General features: G+C 39.3%; 2 protein-coding genes and 1 long non-coding RNA gene across 5 annotated transcripts; 1 reads left to right on the forward strand and 2 right to left on the reverse strand.

The window, feature by feature from the left end:
- Positions 1 to 280: 280 nt before the first annotated feature.
- Positions 281 to 2,782, reverse strand: LOC147164007 (uncharacterized). Of its 2 annotated transcripts, XR_015096961.1 has the most exons (5): positions 2,670 to 2,782; positions 2,287 to 2,410; positions 2,020 to 2,206; positions 1,813 to 1,905; positions 281 to 1,250 (listed from the first exon to the last, which is right to left on the reverse strand). It is a non-coding gene; the product is annotated as an uncharacterized LOC147164007 (long non-coding RNA). The 2 variants fall into 2 exon arrangements; XR_015096960.1 differs by having other exon boundaries at positions 1,813 to 2,206.
- hmgcll1 (3-hydroxymethyl-3-methylglutaryl-CoA lyase like 1) lies at positions 2,380 to 17,178 on the forward strand. Of its 2 annotated transcripts, none has more exons than XM_086093709.1 (10): positions 2,380 to 2,396; positions 3,029 to 3,333; positions 4,332 to 4,403; positions 4,814 to 4,921; positions 5,263 to 5,358; positions 5,497 to 5,645; positions 6,398 to 6,461; positions 6,549 to 6,737; positions 14,222 to 14,347; positions 15,064 to 17,178. In XM_086093709.1, exons 2-10 carry the CDS (start codon positions 3,235 to 3,237, stop codon positions 15,166 to 15,168), a joined length of 1,008 nt encoding a protein of 335 aa, XP_085949835.1. In that variant the 5' UTR covers positions 2,380 to 2,396; positions 3,029 to 3,234; the 3' UTR covers positions 15,169 to 17,178. The 2 variants fall into 2 exon arrangements, with proteins under 2 accessions (XP_085949835.1, XP_085949836.1); XM_086093710.1 differs by lacking the exon at positions 2,380 to 2,396 and having other exon boundaries at positions 3,019 to 3,100; positions 3,162 to 3,333.
- On the reverse strand, positions 15,788 to 24,442 carry gfral (GDNF family receptor alpha like). Its single transcript, XM_086093708.1, has 9 exons — positions 23,719 to 24,442; positions 22,826 to 22,916; positions 21,583 to 21,699; positions 21,120 to 21,263; positions 20,568 to 20,880; positions 19,156 to 19,412; positions 19,001 to 19,081; positions 18,837 to 18,909; positions 15,788 to 17,904 (listed from the first exon to the last, which is right to left on the reverse strand). Exons 2-9 carry the CDS (start codon positions 22,860 to 22,862, stop codon positions 17,814 to 17,816), a joined length of 1,113 nt encoding a protein of 370 aa, XP_085949834.1. The 5' UTR covers positions 22,863 to 22,916; positions 23,719 to 24,442; the 3' UTR covers positions 15,788 to 17,813.
- Positions 24,443 to 24,683: the final 241 nt, after the last annotated feature.

Consider the following 24,683-nt stretch of genomic DNA (forward strand, 5'->3'; position numbering starts at 1 on the left):
TCAAAAAAGAAACGCGAAAAGGCCAGTCAGGGTTCAGTAACTGATGCAGTTCTCAGAAAGTTCTTAAAAGGCAATATTATAAATTACCCTAATACCAACATTTTTGAAAAAGGACACCTAAAATTACTTAGGACTAATTAGTCAGTCAAGATACGATTATTACGTAGGTGTAATCTTACCATATTTTTTGGACTGTAAACATGAAGAAAATAACCATATATATATATATATGCCACTCAGGAGTATAAATGGCCTTTTTTGGGAAATTTATTTTACAGAAACAGAGATTAAGAACAATAGAGCTCGAATTCTCATCCAAAATAGTATTCCCTAAACACCTGTGTTCAGGTGTCAGAGTGAACTTCAGAATGCACCCCATGTTGAAGGCAACAAATGAGTTCCCGTTGCAATCAAAATTTTCGCCTCTAACGACTAAAACGTTTTTATTTTTAATTTAAAATGGTTTACCTTAACTAGAATCTCATATTGCATTTTGGCACAAGGTGGAATCCTTCCTAGAAACATTCTTCGACTTTCTTTTGCCAGTTGGCAAAAACTGTTGGTGCATTACTGCAGCCGAGTGTGAAGCGGTTGGAATGAAGATCAGCACCTCCAAATCCATGGTCCTCAGTTGGAAAAGGGTGGCGTGCCCTATCCGGGTCGGGGATGAGATCCTGCCCCAAGTGGAGGAGTCCAAGTATCTTGGGGTCTTGCTCACGAGTGAGGGTAGGATGGAGAGGGAGATCGACAGGCGGACTGGTGCAGTGTCTAGTGATGCGGACTCTGTATCGGTCTGTTGTGGTGAAGAAGGAGCTGAGCCAAAAGGCGAAGGTCTCGATTTAGCGGTCGATCTACGTTCCTACCCTCACCTATGGTCACGAGCTGCGGGTTGTGACCGAAAGAACAAGATCGCGAATACAAGCGGCCGAAATGAGTTTCCTCCGCAGGGTGTCCGGGCTCTCCCTTAGAGATAGGGTGAGAAGCTCGGTCATCCGGAGCCGCTACTCCTCCGCGTTGAGAGGAGCCAGTTGAGGTGGCTCGGGCATCTGGTTCGGATGCCTCCCGGACGCCACCCTGGAGAGGTGTACCGGGTATGTCCCACCGGCGGGAGGCCCGGGGTACTACTCAGGACATGCTGGAGAGACTATGTCTCTAGGCTAGCCTTGGAACGCCGTGGGATCCCGCCGGAGGAGCTGGTTGAAGTGGCTGGGGAGAGGGAAGTCTGGGTTTCCCTCCTAAAGCTGCTGCCCCTGCGACCCAATGGATGCATTTTTTTTTTGAATAAAGCAAAAAAAATACTGTTGTATAATAAGTAAAAAACATAGCTAGCCAAACTATGAACAAAAGTGTGACTTATGCTCTGAAAAATACAGCAGCTGCTTTACATCACTGTTGTGAATACATGTGGATGTTATGCATGTAGAGGGATTTTAAAACAAAAAGACTTCAGGGAAGGTACAGCTGCTCGATAAAAATCAAGAAATGATATAAAATAATTTCTGCTGTTTGGCAATGAGAGAGGATATGAGAAAATTACTTTACCTGTTACCATTTAATTGAGGGATGACTGACGGTAATACAAACACTACAGTGCACAGTGATATTTTGAAATCAGACACTGTTTAACATGATCAAAAAAATAATCTGAATATAATCCTTTCTCGCTGAGGTTGCTGTTTCAGTTTTCATTTTGACATTGTTTCTACACTATTGGGGCTATATTGCCCTATTACTGTTTTCTTTTTTATGCTCCTTGGCTTGCACACGTTTAATCTATATATATTCTCCTTTCCAGACTTCTGACAAACTCACCACACGTAAACTGGGAATTAATGCAGGAACACCAAAGAGGAGCAATTCCATGACAGCTGAAGCAGAATTAAAGAATAAACCTGTAACGATGACCTGTAATGTAAAAAACAAAAAACAAAAAAACATACAGAACCAAATGCAATGCAGATTTCTATAGTATGATAAAAGGATTTTATGTGGCTAAATCTTTTGTAGAGGGGGTTGTACCTGATAGACATCAACAATGAGGTCTGCTGCAGCAGGCTGATCACACGAGTCGCCTGAGTCCCCTGAGACGGAGCAAGTGGTCTCTCCTTGAGTGCAGTGAGATGGTTGAATGCAAGGACTTCATTAAGACTCTCTATTGTTAACAGCTGGCTTCAGAAGAATGCCTCTTTCTTTAGTAAATGTTGACCTGGTTTAACAAGAGATTTTATTACACCATGCAGTTGACATTGGCAGTGGTGGCACGTCTGGCAATGAAAACCGCTCAACTGTTTTGGTCACGGGGGATCAATCAAAGCAGCTGGTTTCCATGAAGCCTTACATTTTCACCAGAAACATTTGGGCAAATGTTCGCCTAATCTTGTTATTTCATCACCAAGGTAAGTTGGCCGTCCTGGTAAAGCACACAGTGTCAGTGAATTAAGGTTTTCCATGACCATGTACACAATTAATATCAAGACGGGTAATAAAACACATGGAGGTGATTTGTTGCAGCCTACATTAAATGATTGGTAGCAAACAAATTGAGAAAATAGATAAATACAGTAGCCTACTGTTAGAATTATTGATTTCCAACACTACCTATTGATTACTTAGTCATGTGGAATAAAAGAGCTAGCTAGCTAGCTAGCAAGCAAGCAAGCTAAACTCACTTTATTTACTATCCATCAGTAAGCATAGTTGCAGTTAAGGGATTGGAGAATTTCACGCTGCGTGTTTTGAACTGCTACCTTGCCAGTGTGGTGTTGAGAAGATTCAATTTGCCAAAATGTGCTGTACCGTAGCATAGGTTAGCATAGCGCTGCATTTGTTCTGTAGACAACAAAATAATTGAGACTAACTCGACAGTGCCCCTACTGGATGAAGACAAGTACTGCATTAAAATTTTCCGAGAATTCAGTTTATTTGATCAACAAATTCTTGCTGCATCCTCTGTTTATTTGCAGTTTTTCTTCATAAAAAAAGCCTCTTTGCTCCCACCTCACGTGTCTCTGTTTTGATCCCTTGCCAGCTGGGAGGTGGCTGCCATGGCAACTGCTGAATCATCCTCCCCAGTCAGCGGCAGTCCTCTAATTCCATCTTGGTAAGTAAAGCCTTGCATTATCCAGGAATATTGATCTTGATGCTTCCATTAGCTTTATTAGCTTCCGAACAGCGGGGTGGGCTTAGCGCTACTGCGTCTTGGAAAGTGAGGAAGCACAAACGGCAGGCCTCCGGATGGGTAATCTACCCACGACGGTAAAGCACTGCCTGAGCTACGACCAACTTATCCAGGACTATCCATGGCTGAGACGCTGGCTGCTGGAGGAGACAGAGGTGGGTCTTTCTTGTGTGTCTCAATCGTATCACATGCTGAGCCTCATGGCCTCACCATGACTGACGCTCTCTTGCTTCCCGTCACTTATGAAATAGGCCTGTTGTCCTCTACTTGTATTTGTATATTACAGTGTTTCTGTTATTTTAATTGATTGAAAGAAATGATGCAGAGTCTGACAGTGAAGATAGCAGTGGTTGCTGATATATTGAGCCACCTGGGAGGACCCCCTCAATGATAAAAGTGTAACAAAATGTCAGCAGCCTATGTACTGTAAGGGCTGATTCCACCAACTGCACTGCAGCATTAGGCTCGTAAGACTACTTCTCCTATAATTCTTAGACACAGAAGCAGGAAGTAGTTCTAGTTCCGGTATGACAAAAACACGGCTATTCATGATTAGCCTAGCAAAATTGCCCCCCCCCCCCCCCCCCCAAGGCAATCTTGACTAAATTGCTAGCATACAAGTGAAAGGTACATGTTAAAGCCATTCAGCATTTGTTTAAATTTTATTTCACTAACCTAAGTACATGTGTTTGTATACCAAATTTTGAAGTGCGACACTAACATGGCCTTCAAAGTATGAGTGTGTTTTCATAATCCCAGTTATACGCTACAGTAAGACTCTTGTGTGAAGACTCTTGCCATGGGAGCCTTACAGGAAATAAATGTGGGCAGTTAAAAAAAAAAGTAGTTTCAAGAGTCTGACACAAACTGTACATTAGATGGTTTGTTGAAGTGTTCATTTATGTCTTCATGACGAAGATGATTGCAGTTTTTGGTTCCAAACAGAGAAATAGCCTGATCCTCAGAATTTCCCCTGCGGTTTTTGCGGGGAAACATATCTAACCTATCTTTCTGAATGTGTTGAAACATCTCTTTGGTTCCCATGCTAACGCTTGACATGATTATGGTTACAAATATTGGGTGTCTTCAGGCATTGAGGAGTTGTTAATCAAAAAGATGAATGTTGTACGTCTGTTTTCTTATTCTTCTCCAGACTGTTTCAGAGTATCCAGAGAGTGTGAAAATAGTTGAAGTTGGGCCCAGAGATGGACTCCAAAATGAAAAGGTCCGCCATCGTTTCCATACATATAATTTATGTTTATAGGTGCCCTATGCTTAATAATGATACTTTGAAGAACAATAATTGTCCTGATTTTTTTCTTCTGTCTCTCCTACATAAAACATGCGCAACATATGGGTTGTGTGCCGTAATTAACATAGCATATGTTTTACATTTTCTTTGAAATTCAAGAGGAGAAATGACATGGCTTCTGGCTTCGTTTACTCTGCTTGGGATGTCACCGTTGAATCATTCCTTGTTGCATGCCAGCAGATTTTACCGCAGCGTCTACTTAAACGAGATGAGAGACGTCTCGTGTTTGCGAGTTCTTCTGCATTTTGTCTCTTGTGTTGTACCTCCCAACGTGAATGGAACAAAACCCAGAAAGAGCAGTTTTGGCTTTTATTGTCCCCCAGGAAATTGTTCCAACAGGCGTGAAAATCCAGCTGATAGACATGCTCTCGGGATCAGGCCTGCTTGTGATCGAGGCCACCAGCTTTGTCTCCTCAAAGTGGGTACCGCAGGTAATAACTACACTTGGTGGGGATTTATAAAGCTCTCTTTCTTGTGTGAACAACTACACTGGCCTACCTGCATCCCAACTGGAGACGCAGATGTTTTTCTTGGGAAATATTTTTACATTCAGAAAGACTACACTTCCTGTCATAAATTGCATTTCTATTTTTAAGGATACTCAAACATGTTTTGTTCATTTTAAGGAAATATGACATCAAGCAACTTTGGCCTTAATGGTCTGTGCAGGGATGTGAAAAGCTTGACTGCGAATAATGTATTTTCAGGAGCAAGCTCTGTTGACATTAAACGTTTATTTTTATACCTTATGTCTTTTCCTCTTTTTGTTCAGATGGCTGACCACACTGAGGTTCTCACAGGAATCCAGAGGGCACCTCATGTGCAGTACCCGGTATTAACACCCAACATGCAAGGCTTTCAGGACGCTGTAAGTCACATGAATACTTGATGAATTGTAGTCAAAGGTGCTTGTTGACTTCATGTTTATTATTCCTTGCTTGTTGTCGAAAAGTGTAACACAGTGCTCAAAACCCTTTTACAAGGGCATTTCTTCTTCTTGCGCAAGGTTGCGGCCGGCGCGACTGAAGTGGCAGTGTTTGGCTCAGCTTCTGAGATCTTCAGCATGAAAAACATAAATTGCTCTATTGATGAAAGCATGCAGAGATTTGACGAGGTTGTCAAAGGTGCCAAAGAGCGAACGATTCCAGTGCGCGGGTTGGTACTCTTTGCATTTGTCACAAGAAGTCAGTGTAAACAAAGCTGATCTTATTTGCATATTAACCATTGAGGTTATGTTATGTCTAGAAATTATGATATGACAAGTTATGACAAAAAAAGCACAACGCACAACATTTATTGCACACTGAATAGCAGTACTTTTTACTGTTAAAAAAAAGAGTAATTGGTAAAAAAGTAAATTAAACAAGGAGAGTTTAAGTACATTTTACCAGTTTATTTAAAAAAAGAATAATCTTCTCAAGAGTTGAAGAACAAGCTCACAACCTTCAGGTTGGGAGACAGCCACTCTACCACCTGAGCCATGCCGCTCCTGCTGTGTGTTAGTTTATTAATGGTCAAGGTGGAATCCTTGTACCTCCAAGAGGCCAATTTTTGGTCTAATTTTGGGCACACTAGCAATGTAGTACAGTGGCAAACAACATGAGTGGCATGGCTTAGGTGGTAGAGTGGCTGTCTCTCAAGCTGAAGGTCATCAGTTTATTCCTCAACGCTTAAGTAACTTTTTTTTTTTTTAATAAACTGGTAAAATTTACTCAAAACTTTCCTTGCAAAATTTACTTAGGATTTTTGAGTGAAAAAAAACTTTAGGAGGTTTTTTCAAGTACCGTAAATATTACTTTTTTATTTAATATTTTTTACAGTGAATACATCACATAGTATAATTATTGTTTCTGAATTACGTTCATGTCAATATGTTTCATAATTTCATTAACGAGGTACTATTGCAGGTATGTTTCCTGTGCCCTTGGATGCCCGTACGAAGGACACATTGATCCATCCAAAGTTGCCGAGGTTAGTCTGGTAGATTATCTAGATTTCATGGATCAATTTTCTCTATCCTGACTTTTTCCCCTTCATTAAAATTCCTTATCTATTCAGGTAGCCAAGAGATTGTATGAGATGGGATGCTATGAGGTCTCCCTGGGGGACACCATTGGCGTGGGCACTCCACATTCCATGCGTAAGATGCTGCAGTGCGTGATGAAGGAGGTTCCGGCCAGCGCTCTTGCAGTTCACTGTCATGACACTTATGGGCAAGCCTTGCCAAACATCCTCACTGCACTTCAGGTGAAAACTCATCATACATTCACACATTTTGTATTTTGCATTTTGTCAAAAGAACAAGCCCCGTTTTTTTTTTAAATCAACATCTCCTGCTTTCCATACTAATTTGGTACTCTACAGAACAGGAAAAGAAATCAGTAACAGTGCCAAGAAGACTTTTTTGTTTCTATTTATTTTTGCTCACTATTCACGGAGCTTATGCTGCTATCTGCGGTGTTAACCAAATCAGGGCGTAACATACCAAACCAAACTCAACCGCCTCGTGGAAACATGTTGCGTGCTAGTGAATGTAATTACAGCTACCTAGTGGTACCACCTGTAATTTTTTTCCCAAGTGCATAAAAGGAGGCATCTATTTGAGGTGATGCGTTTATTTGTTCATGTGGACGAGGCACCCGGCGACTCATTTAGCCACTGTGCCAATTGGGAGTGGAGATCTCTATTTGGGGCAGTATGGTATGTATAAAATTGCAATCCAAACTCGCTGTAGATCCATGACATCGTAGCTGTTTATGACATGAATGCATCCTCTGTTTCGGCAAGTGCGCAGGAGGCACATGATCTGTGTGTGGTTTACAATGACACACAGAAAACCAAGAACCGTCAGTCAACAGCCAACAGGGGAATTCAGAAATGTGATCTAAATAGAATCCCGAAACTACAATGAAAATAGAAGAGAGAAAAAAGTGGCATGCAGTGTTGAAGTCATATACTATACAGTGCAATGACTAACAGGAGACTGTGAAAGTGTCTGGCAGTATTTTAAACAGCCTCCAAACTGACATAAATCCATAGGTAATGCAGATATGACTGTATAAGTTCTCATTGTCAACACATCATGCTGCTCAGTGAAGGGGTGAGGGTGAGCTGTGGAGTCTTGGGGGGGGGGGGGGGGGGGGTCAGCAGATGTAGCGTGGGGGTCGGCACAAAGGCTCACCTATTCACTGTCTGTCGTACAAAGCGACTGGGAGCTAGGTGGATAGAAGAGCCCTGAGGGATGGGGGGGGATCCAAACTCATCTATGGCTCTCCTGACAATGCTGCGTTTAAATGCAGCTGGAAAATGATCCTTTCATCTGTTCTTTGCTGCGCATGTGATGAACGGTGGTGCAGCTGCAGGAACAAGCTTTGTTGTTAACTTTTTTCACTGGGCAGTAAACTATTCATTTTAAGACACACATAGCTAGTAGTGATTTATTTTCGTTTGACACAAGTCCCCATACCATTTCCTCGTCATCTTACCACTTAATGTAGCTTTAAAATAAGATACTACTCATTAAATATGATTGGCTCTTTTAGTTGTTCATCAAAGTAGCCACACTTTAACTTGTACTTTTGAACTTGGATAATGTGGTTGAAAAAAATCCCAGAGGGAGGTAAGCTTCTTGGATCATATTTAAAACGATTCATCTCAGCATCCCCGCGCTCACTGAAAATAATAGCAGCCGGGGCTATTTAGTCAACCATTTGCTCACCTATAAACAAGATGGAAATGAAAGATTTTTATCATATAGCTTTTCATTAGTGTGTGCCAGAGGTCCACACCACCAACTGGGACAGAAATGAATTCCCCCAGTGCTGTCAGCCCTTGAGTCACCACTTTTGTTCTTGATAAAGACATTCCTTAGCCTTTGTACCTTTTTCGTTTTTCCTCCCAAAATTACAGGGGGGGCAGCTTTGTTCCTGCCGCACTCCTGGCAGTTCATACAATGACAACTTATGTGCTTAGATTTCACAGCCTTGGCAAGCAATATGAGTATTTATTCTGATTTTGAATTCAACCACCCCCTAATAATCATTGCGGAATGAGTTCACACCAATGTGTATTTAGCCTGTGAGCCACATTGTATATTGTGCATAGATTGTGAAAAAGATTACATATGAGAAGCCATATCCATGGAAGACAGCATTTGCAGGAGAATTATATTTAGACCAGGATATTGCTCTTATGGCTTTTTTTTTTTTTTTGCAATATGAGTAATTTGGCAGCATACATAATATTAAATTAGTTGAGATGAGGCTCAAACAGTGATCGATACAAGCATAGCAATGTTTCTAATGGGAGCAATTGTCTTAGTTATTCAATAACTTTTCAGATCAATGTGTTCATGTGACACAAGTTTGTGTCATTTGAAACAAATAATTTTATGAATACTCAGTGGTTTAATAAATGAATAAATAAATAATATTAACAATAAAGAAAAGGGTGCCCAGAATAGATGCCTGGGGAACGCCAAATTCTCTATTTTTTTTATCCTGAATTTTCTCTATTTATATTTCCATATTGATGTCTCCCATAAACCACTGTAGTGTCATACCCGACACTGTAATGATCCAACTTCCCAAGTAAAGTAGAATAATCAATTTTATGCTCTCAAAAACCATTGAGAGATGGAGAAAAACGCTAAAACCCAAGAGAGGGTTTCTAAATTAAAATCTTCTTATTTATTTCTTCCCCAAAATATAATTCACCTCATAAAACAGACACAGATTGGAAGGACTGAGAAAGTACAGTAAAAAAATAAAAAGAAGAAGAAAGACACAGCTTTACAAGAAGCTGACAAACTGTACCAGTTAGCAGTTTTCAGATAATGTTGTCACTCAGTCCTTTGTCTTAGTTTTCTTATCTAAACCTGCATAACTAGTTATAAAGAAATGACAGCAGCATATACACCAAAAGGTCTTTGAGCATGCACTGTTTGCACGAATACATTTAGTTTTGTTTGACAGTATTTTTTTCCTATTAGTCAGCATTCGCGGTGATGTGCAAAATATGAACATTTCATTTCATAGCTAATAAAAAGTAATGGGTTGTAATTAATACAAACATAATTTGCGTTTGTTTTAGTCATATAAGCTGCATGTTAGTCTCATGAATGCTATTCAACTAAAATGCTTTAAGATCTTTACTGCTTGAAATCACTTGAATGTTTATTCCAGCAACCGTATCGCTCAGCAAGCACCTTCCTCTTCCTTCTGTATTACATGTCTGTCAATGTGTGACTACTTGCAGTACGTTTCATTATGGAATGGTTAACTTATATTTGTGTGACAGTTAGGAATGCCAAAAGGTTACTTAAAACAATATACAGGTATGCCCATACTCTGTATTATTTCCCATTTTGCTTGAAGCCAACAGCATCATGGAATGAAGTGTGGTGCGTCATCTCATTTGATTGTATTTTCTAGCAAGAACGTGTTCCAGGACTTGATTTTAATGTGAGCGAGGTGTGCTTATTCGTGAAACTTAGTAAGCCGTGTCAAAGAAAACTGATGATACAGTACATCATTTTTCATTTCAAAATAAATCACTAGGTGGAAGTATAATTTATTTAGTCTGTAAAAGTTTGTTTTGTTCTGCCAGTATCTGGGCTTTGCTTTGTCACTGTAAGCTTATTTATGTTTTTCAGGAAAAGGTTGATATATGCGTCAGCCGCAGCTACGTGACAGCTTCTTTCAGCCTGCCCGTTTATGTAGCTGTGGGTAAAGCATCACTGCTTCATATCATCTTGTGAATACGTTCTCTCTCCCTCTCTCTCTTTCTCTCTCTCTCTCTTCCTGTCTCTCTGACGCACGTGTAAAACCAAAATGGGAGCTTGTCCGTCTTCAGCCTCGTCAAGTGTGAGTGTAGAATGTCAACAAGCGTATCCAGAAAACCGTGCCCGTTTCAGAATACACTGTGTCTTTACACAGGAATGTATTGTTTTCATACAGCCGCAGCTCAGTGAATATGGCTTTCTAATGCTGAGTGCACATCTGGTTTCTGGGCACTATGAATCTAGCTGAGCACTGGCAAGCCTGAGTTGCTGACCGCCGGTTCTCGCACGATTAGCGTCCAAATGAACAAGGCACGCCACTGAAGGGTCTGTTTTGTTCCTCTCGGAAACCGTACGCCGAAGACCCCCAGCCCTGCTACGTTCTGCAGCTGCGAGTGAGAGGATTGGCATGGTAGATTACAACTCTGTGTTTATACAACACAAAAAATCTGCCGAGTACAATATCCTGCTCTGGCTTTAACCAAGGTCTGGAAATGTCATGCACTGAACACACCAAAGTTGAAGCCCCCCCCCCCTCCCCCTCGCCACCTTCCACCCCACCTCTACCTCTCGCCTTGCCAACACAAACAGCAATTACGGCGAGTTTAGACAGCCCCTGAAAGAAGTACGTTCTTGTCTTTTAATTTTGCTTGCTTGATCCTTCTCCGCGGGGTGAAAGTCCTTCATGACCCAGTGCCACCGAGAGTATCAGTGTGTTAATTTTGTCTCCCTGTGGGACCCCCTGACATCTGGCTCTGCTGCGGAAGCTGGAAAACATCTTTAATATACTCATGATAATACCCAGGACATGTGGAAAATATCCTGAAAATGTCTGGGGCTTGATTGAAAATGAAGCCTTAGAAGTTTTTCATTTACACATGGATTGTTCCTGCAGCGTCAACATCATGTTATGCTAATAAAGATGTTTGTTGCTAGCGTTCCATCAACTGAAAAACACATCATTAAATGTCATATGGAGGCCAGACATTTGGAGGGGTTGGTGATAATAAAACAAAAACAGAACAATGATGATATATTTGATTGTGGCAGCATCGTGGATGTTAGTTAGCATTAGCATGTCTGTTTCACAGTGACGAGTTGTTTGAATCTCCTTTTGAACATATCGTTTGAGTTTTTCAGCTTGTCCCACGTGTCCGTTGGTTTTCTCCACATTTGAAAAACATGCTTCTTAGGTTAACTGGACAACATTGATGTGAATGTGTGTGAATGGTTGTTTATCTATACTGCACTGCGGGAACAGATGTCTAAAGTCACCTACCATAGTCTCCAGTTACTCATGACGCTAATGAGGCAAAACGATTTAGACGAGGATTAGTACTGCCAGAGATGTATTAAAAATGCTTTCTATCGTGAGTTTGTGGTGGTAACTGCACTGCGCCTGGGGACATTTCTTACTTAGCTACATGAAAGGCGCAAACTATTACACACAGCTGTGTTGTGTGGCCACAAACAGGAAAATCAATGAACGCAAGGGGCACTTTGACAATGTCCACCTTTATTAAACATGCTAAAACAAATAAGTCAAGCAATTATGTGTTATAGTTATTTTAGCGTTTTTTGTTTTCAACACCTGTTAAAGGTGATAAGGCAAACAGTTGGGGAATTGACATGATTTTGGGTGGCCCACTGCCCTGTATCTTACTAGAATAGATCCGCCCCTGCCATGAGCAAATCTCCACATTCAGAACCAGCAATCGGTAATAAGATGACAGATCTAAAAACAGGGTTTCCTTGAGGATTATTGTGAAATATTCACAAATTAGACCTTGACACACATAGTAGAAAGAAGAGGGAAACATTTTTGCGTTTTAAACTGAAAAATCTGATTTCATGAGGCATTATAAAGAGAAATATTGTTCTATTTTAGTTGTAAATAGTTGCTTTGCATACCCAGAGAAGCTCTACAAGTTGAACTTATAATTAGTAGTAGGTGTCAGGTGTCAAGTTGTTTATTTATTTATTTATTTATACTGTACCTGGGATATCCCATAGATGATTGCAGTGGACATGACATATTTGCAAATGCATAATTTGGATGACGCCAACACTTCTGGTTCATGATTGGATCCTAGCTGATCAATCACAATCGCAAGTTGAATTGCATGATGGTCATGTTAAAAATGATACATATAAGCTTCGTAAGTTTACAACACAGCCATACTATCCTGGCGTCCACTATAACAAATAAAAGCATGAGATAACCCCAATCAAATTTTCCCCATGTTGTTCTTATGTGGGAAAGAATCTAAATCAGTACAAAAAATAAAATTAAAAAAAGGACAACAGGCCAAAAATTGGACACAATTGCTGTACAATGTGCACTACTTCACAGTACACTACAGCTTCAGCGTATTAATACTTCAATCAAAGCTGACAATTATTATTTCTATGAAAACAACATTTTCTGATACATTTGTTGTATTGGATCTCAATCAATGGTGCAGGTTACTGTAGACACAGTACAGTACATTCAAAATACTCCCTCCAACACTATATACAGTATGTACGTGTTAATGTGCGCGTGTCACGACTCTTCTGAATCAGGCACATTTATCCTGAAGGGATCAGGGAAATAATGCATGACAGTAATGATTATAGTTTGCAACAACGGCACATTTGTGTAGTAATATTAGAACTCCCGTGTTGTTGGAAGAGCGTAAGTAGACACCCTCTTAACCGAGGCAAAAATGTCTCCTCGATGTAGCACGGAAAAGACGGAGTAGCGCTGTGAAAACATGAGTAACCAGCAGAATCAGAACCATATGAAATGTTGCGCTCCATATTGAGAATGTGCACAAGGCTATTACTATGTGGCACCAGTGCCAGACGCAGACAAAGAGGATGACTAAGCCGTACTGAGGGACTTTCTGTGCCCGCTCATTTTGGAAGCCGCAGTCCTCTTAAACAGCTGGAACGCGCCACCGCAGCCTTGGCAGGGAGCTGCCAATGCCATGTCGAACTATCCAAGAAGAAGGGTCTTTGTTCAGGGATTTTACCTGAGTTAAATGGGAATGCCAGTTGTGATTATGTCTGCTGTGAACTCTTAAATGGAAATTCCAAAGACAAACATTTTCTATTTCGTGGCACTGGTGCACTATCCCATTTTAAAATCACTGGGATCGATTTTAAGGTTCTTTCACTGTTTTTTATGTGTCCTAATGGTCTGGCCTACTTATCTTTTAGAGCTGCTTTCACCCAATGGACACTCACATGCACTGAGGTCTTCTGGTTATGATCTTTTAGTCATTCCTGAAATCAGGATACACACTCAGTCCCTCACGATGAGGCGTCGTTTCAATTTTATGGCCCCCGTCTGTGAAACAGCCTGCCGGAGCACCTCAGGGCCGTAGAGAATGTTCCTGCTTTTAAAACCAAGACACGTCTTGTTAATTTGGCTTATAGCAAATTATTTTATTTGATCTTTCATTTTATTATCGTTATTATAAAAAAATAAATACATTGCAGTAAGTTAGCAACCCCTTCACTGTTACTTCTCAATGGTGGCATTACAGGAAAAAAAAGAACACACTCCTGACTTAGTCTCACTTGATGTATGATTATTCCATGACATCATAATGCATAACATCATGTGAGGCGATATCTCTGCTTTTACATACTATGATCAGCAATTAACTCACGTTTACAATTGCATGACATAATATTAGATTGTCCATCCATCCATCCATCCATCATCTACCGCTTATCCGGGAATATTAGATTGTTACTTTTTCTATTTCCATTATTTACTTTGGCAAAATTCCAAACAAATCTTAACAAATCAAAGTTGTGCGCCGTACCATGCCCTGATTACAACATCAGTGTATTCTTGACAACATAAATGACTCCTTGAATGTGTAAAAGATGCAAACAGTGCAGTAAACAGGTTTAATGAACTGAAGGAAAGAAATGGACTTCTATTGTGCCCTTGCAGATGGGAGTGTGCGTGGTGGACTCGGCAGTGTCCGGTCTGGGTGGTTGCCCGTACGCTCAGGGTTCATCTGGCAATGTTTCAACAGAGGATGTTCTCTACATGCTCCACGGCATGGGCATCCACACTGTGAGTGTGCACACTCCAACAGAGCTGCTATAATTTATGTGTCCGCAATCCCTGCACAGCGGCCCAACTCATACAATCTCCCAGAGTTCCCTTCACATAAACATATGGCTCTGCAAACATACTTTTCTGCCAGTGTTTATTTTATAACATCGGTGGTTTTGCACAAGTTCATGCGCCCACACTATTGGGTGCCCTGACCCATGAACCATTTATTTAACAATCTCTACCCCTGCTGGTGGAACCTTTTCACTACAGGTAGGGTGCAGCGCTTGTTGACTGTCAGTCATGTTTTCTTTGTGGTTATGTTTTCTCATTTCCGATGGAGAGAGACATATTTGAAACAATGTTGTTGTTGTTTTTTCGAGCAGCGTCTGGGGAGAAAAACAGTGAAAAATGTATTCATTTCAGTTGTACAATTTGTCGTGTTGTTAAATGCTTCATATCTACAGCATGATTCACATTTCAGGTGTCTCATTCTTAATCATATATCCCCCAAACGAATTACGTTAAATTGGCTATTTTTTCATGAATAACTGCTTTTGACAACAAACTAATTGAGAGTGAATGAGATATTAGCCTACTTAACCTCAATTGCTTCTGCGATTAATCAACAATTTATACCACACACGCTACTCACCTCTTATGAATCAGTTAAATAAATAATAGATTACCAAATACTAAATTTGACAATTGATGTTTAATTCTCCTTTTTAAAGGGGGTAAACCTTGCCAAAGTCTTGGAAGCCGGTGACTTCATCTGTGCTGCTCTTCATCGCAAGACGAACTCCAAAGTTGCTCAGGCAAGAAGCAAGATGCCGTGATTTTGTTTCTTTGACTTATTTGACTTGATTTGATGATGAGTGCTTTGCCACTTTTGGCTGCCTCTGAATTCACTGCGCAAGGAATTGAGTGTGCTCATACTGCAACTAGGTCAGAGTGTGACATTTAAAGTATGTCTAATTCAAAAATGCTTACTCTGTTAATGCCAATTAAATGTACTTGGCCTTTGCAAACCATTATCATGATCTAAACCAGAATTGGAATTCTGGTTTGCATACCGAAATAAGCAGTAGATGGAGGCATACATTTAGGGACGTTTTTAGAGGCTGCACTCATCCTCTTGTTTAAATCGCAGCCACATTTATAACACAAATAATCCCAGCAGTGGCTAATTATTTTTCCTCATAATTTGTCCTCGTAAAATAATGATGTATTATTTGTACAGTATATGTTTAGAATGCTTTGTATTGAAGGATATTGTGCTGTTGATCCATAGAGTATTTAATTCCCATTAATCGTTTCCAGGTGCCAATTAAATCAATTAAAACACCAGCTTCATAGCCAGCAACCAGAATCTGACCAAATGATGTCTCAGTAATGAAGAAGGTTCGAGGAGCAATTGTATATATTTGCATACATTTATTAAAATGTGATAATTTTTTTCCTGCAAATGTCCATCATCATTAGACAAGAGTCAATTCAATTCATGCTCCCAAAAATACTTGTGGGAATGCTGTGTGCACGGACATTTTATTACTGCACCATTGCAATATACGACAGACAGTAATCGCATGTGCATGATTTTCTTCTACTCCGCTCTCTGATTTGTACATGTCCTAATGTGGATATATTTTACCAGGTAGATGCCATGTTTTCTTGCTGTCCTTGAAATGGAATAATGGAATGTGCAATGAAAACATTGGAACAGAGTGAATTAAAAAGCTTTGGTACTGTAATGAAATTTGCAAGCTTCAATCAGACTGAAATATATAAATTCTTCATATCTATAAAGAAACCTCAGCATTCATCTCTGAAAGCCGAGCAGGATCATGCTCAGTTTGAAAATAAATAAATAAAAATTCACTCCATGTTGGAGACGACGTTTTTCAAATCAAACTGAGTTGAAGGGCAACAGCTTGGGCTCTCTTGACATATCCTTAAATGCCAGATAGCGAGCAAGGGGCACAGCAGTGCAGCTGAAGGCACATTTCATACTGACAATGACAAAACATGCTGGAGGACGACAAGAAAATGATCAGCTCAAATCTCCTCAAAGAAAGAAAGAAAAATGTTACACAAAATAAAATAAAGAAATGTTAAAAGAAAGTGTAAGAGAGACACAATTAAAGCAACGTTGGTAACCTATTTAGAGAGCACCAATCAAAATTGTATGGAATTCATTAGGAAATATCAATGGAACGGTATTGAGCAAATGTGACATCCATTAGAGCTTCTTAGATAAACAAGAAGAAGAAACGACAAGAACAAAAGAATGCCACCAATGCAGTATTTAAATGTGGATGTATTGCCCTGTTCTGATAAAACTCCACCTATATTGTGTAACATTCAGGACCTATGTGAGTACAGTATATCAGTTTTGTATTGAAAAAAGAGCCCCAGATTTCACAATACGGTGACAAAAAAAACTGACATTGCGTGTGCCAATCTCATCTTTCGGGCCCCAGCGAGTCAATTAATGCTTTGGCAATATCAAGAATATGTGCACTTTCACTGCCCTGATTTTGAGGGGAATGAGAGGAGCCCCTTCAATTGGCCGGGAGTCGTCTGCATTCCATCCCACGATGGCCCGAATGCCCGCTCACGCTCAATTCTACTTGTGTGTGATCCATTTCAATCTGCCCTGTAAACAGAATGAATAGATAAACAAGCAGACTTTACTATTACAATTGACTGATGAGTGGAAATGATATTTATCACATTGTTGGAATTAAAATCTTATGTTACATCCCCTGTATTTTTCTAACATCCTACACTTCTCTTTCCAAAACCACAAGGCTTTTCTATCTATAGCATGTTTCTGCATGGGGTTGCTTGTGCACTTTTAAAGACTGGCGGTTAGCACGTCCGCCTCACATCACCTATCAGTGTGGACTTTGCATGTGTGGGTTCTTTCCGGGTTCTCTGGTTTCCTACCACAGCCCAACAGAATATTATGTTTAGCTCCAAATTGCCTGGAGGTGTGAACAGTTGATGTGTCAGTGCTGGGAATGACAGATGAATGATCAGCCCAGGGTGTACCACACTTATCACCCTCATACAGCCGGGGTAGGCTCCAGCTCACAGGATGAGAAAAATGGATGGATATCGGAGGTCTGAGTTTGCAGCACAGCAGCTGCATCCCATCATGCAGTCACGGCAGTGGGGAGAAATGTTCAATCTAATCAGAAGGTCGGTTTCGCCTCACCGGCATCCACTTCATCGTTATAATTCACATTTGGGCTTGTTTGAAAAAGCTGAACTCTTTGTTGTTGTAGAAATCCTTAACACACGTTAAACATCTTGCGTAAGATGTACATTCATTCATTCGGCCGATGCTTTTTCATGCAGGCTTACATCTTTCAAGATGTACAAAACAAAAAAAATGAAAGAAAAGACGATGACCAATCATCTAAGGGTCTTTCTTGTCTGGAAGTGGTTCAAATAGATACAGAAATTGACTTGATTTTTATGGAAAGTCTTGTGTGGTAACAATGCAATCACTTCTTTGAAGTGGCTGAAATCTGGTTTTGTCTCGTCTCTTGTTTCTTCTCACCACCCTATGACAAAAAGCAAGGTCAATTCAAAATCACATTCAGTGGTTTGTTGAGATATGAGTTGCCCGCTTTAAGAGCTTTCGAGATCCAAGCCATGATTGGCAACACACTTTACAATAAGCAGCACTTGGACATATGGTGAACAATTCATTTTAAAAAAACATGAAGCTCTTTAATGCCAGTCCGAGTTGAAGTTTTTGTCAAACTGAACATGGAATGAAGACAATTACACTTTGTGTTTTTAAATCAGCAAAGTAACTGCCTAAAGGAAGGCCCCAATAGCTTAATGCTAATACTGATTAGCATCTTGCTGTGGTGATTTAACCCTTTAAGCAATGGATTGAACACAAATGGCAGACAATATAACAATACTCACAGTATACACCCTTAATCCTCTGCATAGAATGACTAATATTAGTGCTGTATTGATGAGCTCAGAGAGGAGTTGAGATATGAGTCTCATATGTTTTAAGCATGATATGCCCTAGTGACAAATGGACTGCCTAAAACTCAAGTGGATTTTTTAATAACAGTATATCTGCCTGTCTGCCTTATACTGCCCCCAGGTGGTGAAGGCGGGTACACCAGGAGCAGCATTTAACTGATGCATTGTGACAAAAACTGCATACTTTTTTACATTAAAATGTACATTACAACAAGGCTAAAATAGATTAATGGTATTTCCATTCATTTAAATTGGAAAAGTGGATTTGAGATGCAGCGGCGATAGGTTCATTATAATGTGGTAAACTAATCGATGCAGGAAGGTCAAAATGTTTGAACCTGGAACAAATTGTTGCATTTTACATTGTTTCGTATAGCCAGGTATGTAATTTTGAACTTTTCTAAGTCAGCCAGTTGAATTGTGTTTGACTACAGAGGTGCCATTGCAAATTATAACTATAATTTTGCTTGTCATTAATGAGTGGACTCACCATATTTTACAAAAAATAGTTATTAACAGAATTCCCACCAGCAGAGTAGCTGCACAGATATACAGTAGATAACCTGATGAGACAAATAAGTCATGCAGCAATTAGATTCAGAACAAAAACATACAGTACCAAAAAAAGAAAAAGAAAAAAGTTGAGATATTTACCAGATAGCCCACTCTGACCTTCATCTGATTCACTAATCGGAGGAGGACTCGAAGGACCATTATCCCTCATCCAGTGGGTCTCTTAACATAGAAATAAAAAATCCTGGAATATTGTCCACATAATGTTGGCTATGAATCACAGACCGCTTACTCACTAAAGTGCGATCTGTTGTGAAGCACGTCATGAATCATGCCGCATGCGTCAAGATCAGCACCATGTACGTGTTCGCATGTGCATGGGTGGTGCAGTGCGGTGCCCAGAGTGGCTATGAAGGCCTTTCTGCATTCCAACTCTCCTCCGAGGATGAGAGCTGGATTCATGAGGCGCAAACATTCACTTTGAAGAGCGACGTCACTGCAAGATGATTCCTCAGAGCTCCAGCACTTGGCTTGAAAACGTGTTAGCAATTCTCTGCAAGACAACATGAGCATGCACAACTTGTTTCAAACCGTTTCACAAATCATATAATGAAAGAATAAACACAGTAAAATGTCTTAGTCACCTTACCGTACTTAAACTGTGCACATTTTGCAAGTGAACCTTGTATTTTAAAATTACATTACAAGGTCAACCACAATCCATTTCCTCATAAAACCTTTATTTACTGTTATGGATTTTGTTTTTTGTTTTTTGATTGTCAAGTATTAAAAAAATACCAATGTAAAATGTAAATATAACTAAGATGTAAAATAATTTACAATACATTTATGAGACTGTGGAAACTACACTCATGGCTCAATGACAATTGGCTAACTGCTTATGTTACAGTATTGTACAATAAAACCGAGCCTTTTAAAAATAATAATAATAAAAAATATCCTGGCAATTACCCACAATGCATTTCATCTACGGCTTTTTTTTTTTTTTTTTTACAAAATCCTGTAGTATTGCATTCTATAAAAAAAAATATATATATATATATATATATATATATATATATATATATATATTATCCTAATTACTTTACTATAAATCCATCAATCCATAGAGCCTATCCTGGCTGACTTGATGAAGTGGAAAAATCCTTGCAATTTGTTCCAGGCTCCCACACTAGTCCAAACACAACATTCTGAATAATTTTACGTTTATGGAACATAAATAAAGCAGCAAAAATGTTTTTAATCAATCTCAGGGGGTGGCCATTTTGCCACTTGCTGTTGACTAAAAATGACATCACAGGAGCTCAGGGCTCCTGGTACTGACCAATCACGGCTAGTTAATGTCACTTGACCAAACTCAGAAAAAAAGCTGTGCTGTGATTGGTTGTTATCTTGAGGAATGAGCAACTGTGGTATCATTTTCATGGAGCAAGTGACAAAATGGCTACCCCTGAGATGGAGGAAAACAGGTGGATTTTGCTGCTTAACTCCATATATTCCACAAATGCAAAAGGAAAAATGTTTGTAATGAAAAGTTTTGAGTTGACTTCCTTTTTTTTTTTTTTTTTTTCAGTATCGCTATACAGTACCACTTTCAAATTTTGAAACACTTGGATGGAAACCCCATTCATGATGTGGTATATCAGACACTATCTTACATCTGCTGTATTTGATGCATCGAACATACCTGCAATGCTGCTCCTCCAAACAGCGTCTCACAGCCTCCTGACAGATCCAAGGTTGATCTCCACAAACGCTGCCATGTGTTGCTGCTTTCATTTGTAGGCAGCTTGCATCTGAAGGATCACAATCGCACATGACCAGCCTCTCAGCTAAATTGTGCGGTATGCTACGATAGAAATGTTGAGTTTCTTGGCCACATCTGTCATGGTCACACTGTTTCTCCATGCAAGTCTGAAGGACAGGTGCCAAATGCTTGTTGCATGTGGAGTCACTCACACAAAGTCTCATTTGGTGCGTACATGATCCAGCAACATCCTCTACAAAAAGAAAGACGTTTGAGTGACAGGAATGTCACGTCGTTTATGTGAATTCAAACATAATTACCCAATTCTATCTATCTACATGATCTACAGGACAAATAATGAGGCTGATTAGTTCCATCAAATTCTATAAAAGGCTGTTATTCCGGGAACTAATTTGTGCCACAAAAGACTTTATTCACATACATGTGATCGCCTTTGGTAAACATCAATACTGTATGTGGCCGATACTGCACCTGGCTTCGACTCGCATTGTGCCAGCAGTTCTAGTGTGTCCCCTTCTTTCTCCCAGGCGCACACACACCCTTGCAGCCCAGCAAATTGGTCTAATGCAGCCTGGATTGTCCTGTTACACACCTGCGAGCCTTTTATTTGGCATCCTAGGCAAGCACAGGAGAGGAAGGGAAAAACAGTTTTGTTTTGTTTTTTACATGTGAGCAAACGATTGCTTTGTTCAACAGGTTGTCCTAATGTGCCCGCTACTCTTGAATACACAACAGGGAGGGGTGAAGTCACAGCATATTGTCTATCTATTGAGTTATATAGACTTTGCTCCAAGCTATAGCCCGAATGATTCAAGCTCACAAGCAATTCAGTGAAAGAGCCTCAAACGCGGAGGTTACTGAGAAAACGTAATTATTTCTTCAATAATGCAATGAGAGCACTTCAAATACAGAACGTACAAAAGCATACATTTACCCTCGCAGATGCTGTTCAAAAGTGCCTTTTCATTTTTGCATAAAAGTGAAATGCAGGTCGCACAGTCAGTGTGTGAAGTGCTGTTGGCAAGCCGGCAAACGTGTGGAACTAGAAAGCCTAAAATGAAAAAGAAAAAAAAAAGAAGATATTATTGGCATGACCAAAGTTATTTATTTGCTGGCCAAACTCTGAGTGGAGGTGATTGTTTTGACCGATGTGCACATTGCTGGCGTCAGGCCAAAACCTCAAAAGTCACAATTCGGTAAAATTCCCATTTTTTCCCCAAAAATCTTTCCTAATGGTCAGTCCACACGTTTAGCTGTCATTTTTACTAATTGCTGATGCTTGAAAGTGTTGAAAATGGCTTGCTGTCTTTGATGATGTAATGTTAATGGTTGAACAAACATGCCGTTTTTGGGGTTTCCTGAAAAGTGACTATTTTGGGGGTACAAGGTTTTAGCCTGACGCGGTGGAGAACCAAATTCAAAACATTTAATAATATAATTAAAAAATGTAAATAATAATAATAATAATAATAATAATAATGGAAATAAAAACAACTAAATATCTATACACATAAATAAATAAATAAAAGCTTTAAAAAAATATATATATATAATTTTATTGATTGATTGATTATTATTTAGTTACATTTAGATCTTTATTTTTTGTATTTATTTCTACTTTTATTTTTACATTTATATTTTTTAATCTTGTTTTTTTTATACCCGATTTTATTTTCACTTTTATTTTATTTTTTTAGTTTGGCAGTTTTGATCCTACATACGACTCCAGCGATATGTAAGTAGTGAAACATGAACAGAAAGCTTTTTGACCAAATTTAAAACATTCGTTATTTTAATTCATATCACTTACACAACCACCTGTTACTGTATTTTAGTGTTTTATATTTCCAGCTCTCAGCTCAACTTTTTAAACAATCATGTTCTAAGCACTTTTTTCAAACTCTGAGTGGAGGTGATTGACATTGACTTCTAAAAAGTGTCATAAGGCATCAACCACTATTAATAATAATAATAATAATAATAATAATAATAACAATGCAACAAATACCATAACTTATAACATATTTTCTATTTCTGAAATAAATACTATTATTAGTCATTAGCCTTCACTTTCTCCGAGACGCTTAATTGTTGGAGGACTTGTTGCTTTCTCCACATCATCTTAAAGCTAAAATCAATAGCTGCTCCCATGTCAATAAAGAATGAGTAAGACTTACCAAGAAAGAAAGCAACCTGCACGTGTTTTCTCTTCATGGTGGCTGGTGTAAGGACAAACACAGCACTGCTTGAAGCTCTCGATTCTCAAAGCTGGAATACACGCCCACATTCAGTCCAAATGCATTTACCGAGAGGCTGCACCTTGCACGATATAAATACAAATATAATCCCTTCCCCCTCGAGTCATATGGCATGTAGAACATATCCGATTAACACCCCTAAGGCTAATTAATGCCAAAAATATTAATTTATTAATGTTCCCTTGTAAGGTTTAGCTTGTGTTAAGTGATGCTGAAATTGCTGTTTTTTTCTCCTTCATTAAAAAAAATAATTCTCCCAGTACTCCATGCAGCTACCTCTCAGAATAATAATAGTAATAATAAAAAGCATGATACTTGGGTTCACTGAAGGATGAGGATACAATGTCCAAGTAAAAGGTACCCCCAAGATCATGTAAGTCAACCATTTACCATTTGGTTCTGAATAAATGAGTCCGATTTCAGTCAGATCAAATGGATGCATTTATTCAGTCACTTTTAAGTCAGAGGATCTTCTTTAGCACATCACAAATGACAAAATAGTCACTTTCACTGTTTCCAGAGAGGAACAATGTTTAGTAGTTTGATGATTTACACCCAAAACTTTTCCTTCACCTTACAGCTTTAATAACAGGAATCTAACTGCTGAATTAGTTTGAATATAAGAACAGAGCTTAATGAAATGTGATTTTGAATATGATGTGATGCTTAACCAACCATTCTGTATGAATGTATCACTCACTAGGCACAAAATGTCTAGCCTTTTTTGTAATCCTCTTAAAACTTCAACTATAATATAATGTCAGTGGCAGGCGGTCAGTTTCCAACTTGGGTTTTCAACGGGGTCTACTTACCAAATCCATCTTTTGATACCACCATCACATGTCACCAGGGCCGGACTGGGACTCATTTTCACCCCTGGAGTTTAGACTGGGACACTTTAGTTTACAGTGTTTTAGTGAAGATGTATATTTCATATGTATTAATGTATCAATCTAAAATAGATTAAACATTCGAATAAGTAACCAACGTCAATAGTATTAGTTATGTTGTAGTCGTTTCCATTTACAACATTAGCACATGGCTACCATGACCGAAATCACTGCCCCTTCGAGAGAGAAGGGTATGGCCTGGGCGTGGCCTGGTGCAGCTATTTACATAAAAGTGACACACCCCTAAAACAGGCTGTTTTGATCAGAGCGTTTTTTGGCTGATTTAGGGACAGCAAAAATATTAGATCCAAAGTACATTTTGGCGAATGCATGTCACACACATGTCTTTTACACATTTGACAACTATTTTAGTACGTTGAAAAGTTGAATAATATGAGACCTTTAAAGACCAGTTCACTAGTTCCATGTTGTTTTACAGGCTAGAATCAGTACTTATTTCAGCAATCAGGAGGGTCAGGAGTACCGGTAGTTAGCTAATTAGCTAGTTTCAGTCACATTTGAAAACTAGTCATTTCTATATTTGTTTTCAATGTAATTACTATTTTTATTTTTTAAATCCCAAAAAGCAGGTTAAGCCCTGTTATTTATCTCTTCCTTTTAGTGGGCCATAATGGGGGGGGGGGGGGGGGGGGTTCTCCCTCAATCTAACCTACTACTCCCAACAAATGCAAATGCCACAACATCAAATAATAAGAAAAATGATCAACCAAACATGCTATTGGACCATTACTAACACATTATTTTGTTTGTATATGTGTTGGTGTTGCTTACTGCCTTCTCCATCAGGCACATACATTTGAGTGAGGGTGCATTTGGCGCGTCAGCTCCACTCCTTTATTATTGCCTTTTCTCAGTCTTTTCTGCTG

This window comes from Leptonotus elevatus, chromosome 13 (genome assembly GCF_054856555.1).
Source record: "Leptonotus elevatus isolate MCC_2025b chromosome 13, RoL_Lele_1.0, whole genome shotgun sequence".
Taxonomy (NCBI): domain Eukaryota; kingdom Metazoa; phylum Chordata; class Actinopteri; order Syngnathiformes; family Syngnathidae; genus Leptonotus; species Leptonotus elevatus.

Excerpts from the sequence above, each read along its gene's own strand:
- hmgcll1 (XM_086093709.1), top strand. The coding sequence starts at position 3,235 with ATGGGTAATCTACCCACGACGGTAAAGCACTGCCTGAGCTACGACCAA. Across the intron at positions 4,404-4,813 it reads ATGGACTCCAAAATGAAAAG|GAAATTGTTCCAACAGGCGT; the intron begins GTCCGCCATCGT and ends ATTGTCCCCCAG. Across the intron at positions 4,922-5,262 it reads CCTCAAAGTGGGTACCGCAG|ATGGCTGACCACACTGAGGT; the intron begins GTAATAACTACA and ends CTTTTTGTTCAG.
- gfral (XM_086093708.1), bottom strand. The coding sequence starts at position 22,862 with ATGAAGAGAAAACACGTGCAGGTTGCTTTCTTTCTTG. Across the intron at positions 20,881-21,119 it reads ACAATGCGAGTCGAAGCCAG|AGGATGTTGCTGGATCATGT; the intron begins GTGCAGTATCGG and ends TTCTTTTTGTAG. Across the intron at positions 18,910-19,000 it reads AGGTCAGAGTGGGCTATCTG|GTTATCTACTGTATATCTGT; the intron begins GTAAATATCTCA and ends TTGTCTCATCAG.